The sequence below is a fragment of the Gossypium arboreum genome, chromosome 11 (assembly GCF_025698485.1).
Source record: "Gossypium arboreum isolate Shixiya-1 chromosome 11, ASM2569848v2, whole genome shotgun sequence".
Classification (NCBI taxonomy): Eukaryota; Viridiplantae; Streptophyta; class Magnoliopsida; order Malvales; family Malvaceae; genus Gossypium; species Gossypium arboreum.
Window position 1 is genome coordinate 49,399,829 of NC_069080.1, and position 3,937 is coordinate 49,403,765.

A 3,937-nucleotide genomic window follows, 5' to 3' on the forward strand; every position below is an offset into this window, starting at 1 on the left:
TCTAGTGAAGGCCTATGTAGCCTAATGGGCATCTAGGGAGTTTAGACTCACTTAAGCTTACTAGGGAATTGAGAAGGGACAAAGAAGAACATTGCTTTCTAGGGATCTTAAGGGAATTTAGCCACCAAAAAGGCTGAAAATGAAGCCATGGGTTTTGATTGATGAGAAAATTGCAGACAAAAACATGTGTCTTTTTACTTGCCTTGCTGCTTGGGGATTCCACATGTTTCCATTCAAGGATTAAAAAACAAAAAAAAAAAGAAAGAAAACGAAGATGGAATTAAAAGGTCAAGTTTAGGGTCTATTGAGTTTCTCGAGCATGGCGTTATAAACCCACATCTGGATTTGAGCTTTGCATGGCAGAAAATATTACTGTAGCTGATGCATTTCCTTCCCAAGGTGATTCTTACATGAACATCTGGTTAGGTTCTTAAAGTTTGACAATAAATGTATATCATATAAAGTTTGAGAACCCATTATTTTATACTATCTACAAGAATACTAATGAAAGAGCAAATATATTACTAATTAAAAGAAATTTTCAGCAAAAAAAAAAAAAGCAAGAAGAGCCCCTTCTGTACTCAAAGAAAGACTGAAAAAGTAAATGCATTACCGGGAAATATATATATATATATAAAACAAAACAAAAGGAGGCTTGCAATTGGTAACAGAAAGTAGCCCATCTGATCAGAAAACTTTGTTTGATTGAACTTAGAAATGTACCAATGCAAACAAAAACAGCACAAAAAGGAAGTGAAAACAAAACAAGTGTGCAACAAGGAAAGCAAAGTGCATTTGGGTGGAGGAAAGAAGGATCAAAAAGTGCATTCATTGATGATGCCATGCCATTGTATGTTTCAAACTCAAGCTCAAACCCCCTCATTTCCCCTTCCTTCCTCTCACTTTTTCCCAAGCACAATATCAATGTTAGTGCGGCAAGAAGATTTCCTTAAACAAAAAAGTTTGATTAGAAGAAGCAAAAGATCTCATGAAAAGGACCATTAACTCTGAAATTGCAGATAAACTCACGTACAAAGGAAATGTTTAATATATCATACAAGGAAAATCATGGTTAATCCAATTCCTTGCTTCTTATCCGGGTTAATTACACAAAAAAGATCTTACTCGTGAGAAGCTCATAATCCATCCCCATGCTCATAAACCTGTTAAAGCTCTTCCATGTTCACGCCTCTTGCATTGTATTGCATTGCATGTCTCCACTTTGCCTCAATGCACCATTATCTAAATCCATGTTCACATTAAAATAGAGCTTTGATATGCAACAAAATCAAAGTATATTAGAACTAAAAAAATTTCATCTCATTAGAGCTAAAATTAAGTAGCCATTAACATGATGTAACAATATTAATATTAGTAACCTACCCTTCAACATCATAATCACTACAAAAGTACTAAATGTTAACCCGCCCCCACCCCCATAGTAACCCTAAATACTCTAACTAAAAATCCCCCCCCCCCAAGTTTTTCTTTTCTCATTTTTGTTTTCCAGTCACTCTAAACCGTGAAGAAGGTGTTTCTAGGGTTTCTTACCAAGAGTATTCTTGTTATTGTGCATCCAAACTTTGAAAACATGCCTTTTGACCCCAGTTTCATTGCAGAACTGTTGAACAATCGCTTCATCTTGTTTTTGAATCCGCCACCCTAACCTCTCAGCCAAAGCCAACATCTTCTCCTTTTGTTCCTGCGTGAACTTTGTTCGAAACCTCTTCCTCGAACTCCCTTGATTCGAAACATCATCTTGGTCTTCCCTGCTGTGTCCTCCGCCGCCTCCTGATATCGATGGTAGGGCTAACGGCCTTTGCTGTCCAGCCATGTGGAGGAACCCCGTTGGGGGTCTAAAGTAAGGAGTGAATTGCGGTGGTTGGTGGTGGGGGTGGTGGAAGTAGAGGTCCGTCATGGGGACGGAGTGTGGGGAACCCAGGTCCGTTTCCTTACGGTGGAAGTTCCGGTGGCAGTTACAAGCTGCGCATTTAAGAGCATCGAGGGTACCTTCGGTTCCAGCTGGCATGAACTCACCGCAACCGTCGACGGCGTGACCGCCGATTCCCACCGCGTGGTTCTTCAAGCACTCTCTATACCTTGGTTTCCTCTGCTGCTGTTGCTGCTGCTGAGCCGTTGGAGTTATCGAACCCGGTTCGACACCTGACATTTTGACTCGAGATGAGTTTGCAAGCGGGTCATAACTCGGTGCCAAACCCATCTCCTCTTCTTGCTCCTCTTGATCCTCAAACTCCATTTATCCCACCAAAGACAAAAATTTACACCCCCGCAAAAAAGAGATTTTTATAAAAAAGAAAAAGCACCCTTTTCTTCACTAATAGAGACGAAAAAGAAGATAAGAGGAGCAAGACAGTGTGACCATAATTTTTTTTTTCCCCTTGAACCTGTCTTTTTATCTGCAAAAGAAGCAGTTTTCTTCTCTCTTTTCCTTTCTTTTTTTTTTTTTTTACCAAGGATCCTTCTTGATCACTCTCCCATTCCAAAACAAATATCTTTTAACTCCTCATCTCATTTATTTATGTGTTGATTGGTTTTTTTTTTTTTACTGAACTGTAAAATACATTGGGCTGGTTTATAAGAATTCGAGTGGGTACTGTGAAGATAGCAGGGCTGGGGTTTGTCCACTGTTGGGTACAGTCTGCAGAGCGGACAAAATAAAGGAATCCAACGCTTCACGCGCTAACCACGCTCTTCTCTCAACACTGAAACTTACGTTATTTATTTTGGATTGGAATGGGACCTTTCAGATGGTGTTGTACTCTCGCGTAATCTCGTTACCGAAAGGTGGGACATGAAAGTGAGGTCAGGTGGCGCGTGAGACGGCGCGTAATGAGATAGTACGGGGGTTGCAGAAGAAGATGGGGGACACGGAATTACTTGGGGAAGCAATAAATTGTCGGCATTAAAAGCGAAGCTTGGGCACGACGTCTTACGTGTGTGCCAAAGTTTCCGACATAAGTGGTGACGCGCTGTTGGCGTCAACAGGTAATTAATTTTCCCGCTAGGTTCTGTAAGAGAGAGAGAAAATTAAGGATAGAGAGGGCAATAGTAGGAGCATAAATATGGTTATTAATACTCTCCTCTGATTCGCGTGCAAGGAACGTGCTTAGTAACTCATTAGTGCGGCGGTTTGTGTTTCGAGGTCAAAAGTGTCTTTGCCAAACCCAAACCATGCAGGCATGGCATGCACACAATAGGTTGATTGGGGGAGATGTTCTTTTTCTGACTATTGCTTTTTCTTTCCTCAAAATTTAAAATAGAAATAGTGTTAGTAAAAAGCCGATTAGAAAATTTTAGGTCAAGAATTTAATTTGAATATAAAATCATAAGAAATCTACCGCTTTTCTATTGGTTCAAAATAGCATAATGTGTACATATATATTGAAAATTCGGGATAAAAATCAAGAGGCCACAAGCTGTTTGACATTAATAATTAATGATTCCCCTTCCAATTCTACCCAAAATTCATGTCATATATATATATAGATATTATCTTTAAAGATATAGAAATTAAACAAAAAATTGAAAATGTTCCACTTGTTAAACATTGATTTATAGTTAAATTTATCCTATTTCAACATTTTCATTTTTATTTAATTTCTATATCTTTAAAGATAATATCTATGTTTTAAATCATTATTTAAGTTCAATTAAATGATTTATAGTTTATCATCCATTAATTTAACTTAAATAAACTTCTATTTATTTAAAATAGCTTTTATATTATCTAGGTTAGTTTTTATTTTAATAATTAAATATTACCCATACTTAGTTTTTAGGTTAATTTTAAGTTTAAAATACATATTTTCTTAATTAAACATAAATTTAAAATTAAATAAATATAAATTTAAGTTGTTAATTTATTGATTTTATCTTAGTTAAATTTATGAAAAGATTATTAGAGATTATATTAATA

At 36.9% G+C, this 3,937-nt stretch overlaps 1 protein-coding gene across 1 annotated transcript; it reads right to left on the minus strand.

Moving 5' to 3' along the window:
* Positions 1–984: 984 nt before the first annotated feature.
* LOC108470383 (zinc-finger homeodomain protein 2-like) lies at positions 985–2,717 on the minus strand. Its single transcript, XM_017771665.2, has 2 exons — positions 1,552–2,717; positions 985–1,242 (listed from the first exon to the last, which is right to left on the minus strand). The coding sequence occupies exons 1-2, from the start codon at positions 2,255–2,257 to the stop codon at positions 1,184–1,186; spliced, it is 765 nt and encodes a 254-aa protein (XP_017627154.1). The 5' UTR covers positions 2,258–2,717; the 3' UTR covers positions 985–1,183.
* Between the last annotated feature and the right edge of the window lie 1,220 nt (positions 2,718–3,937).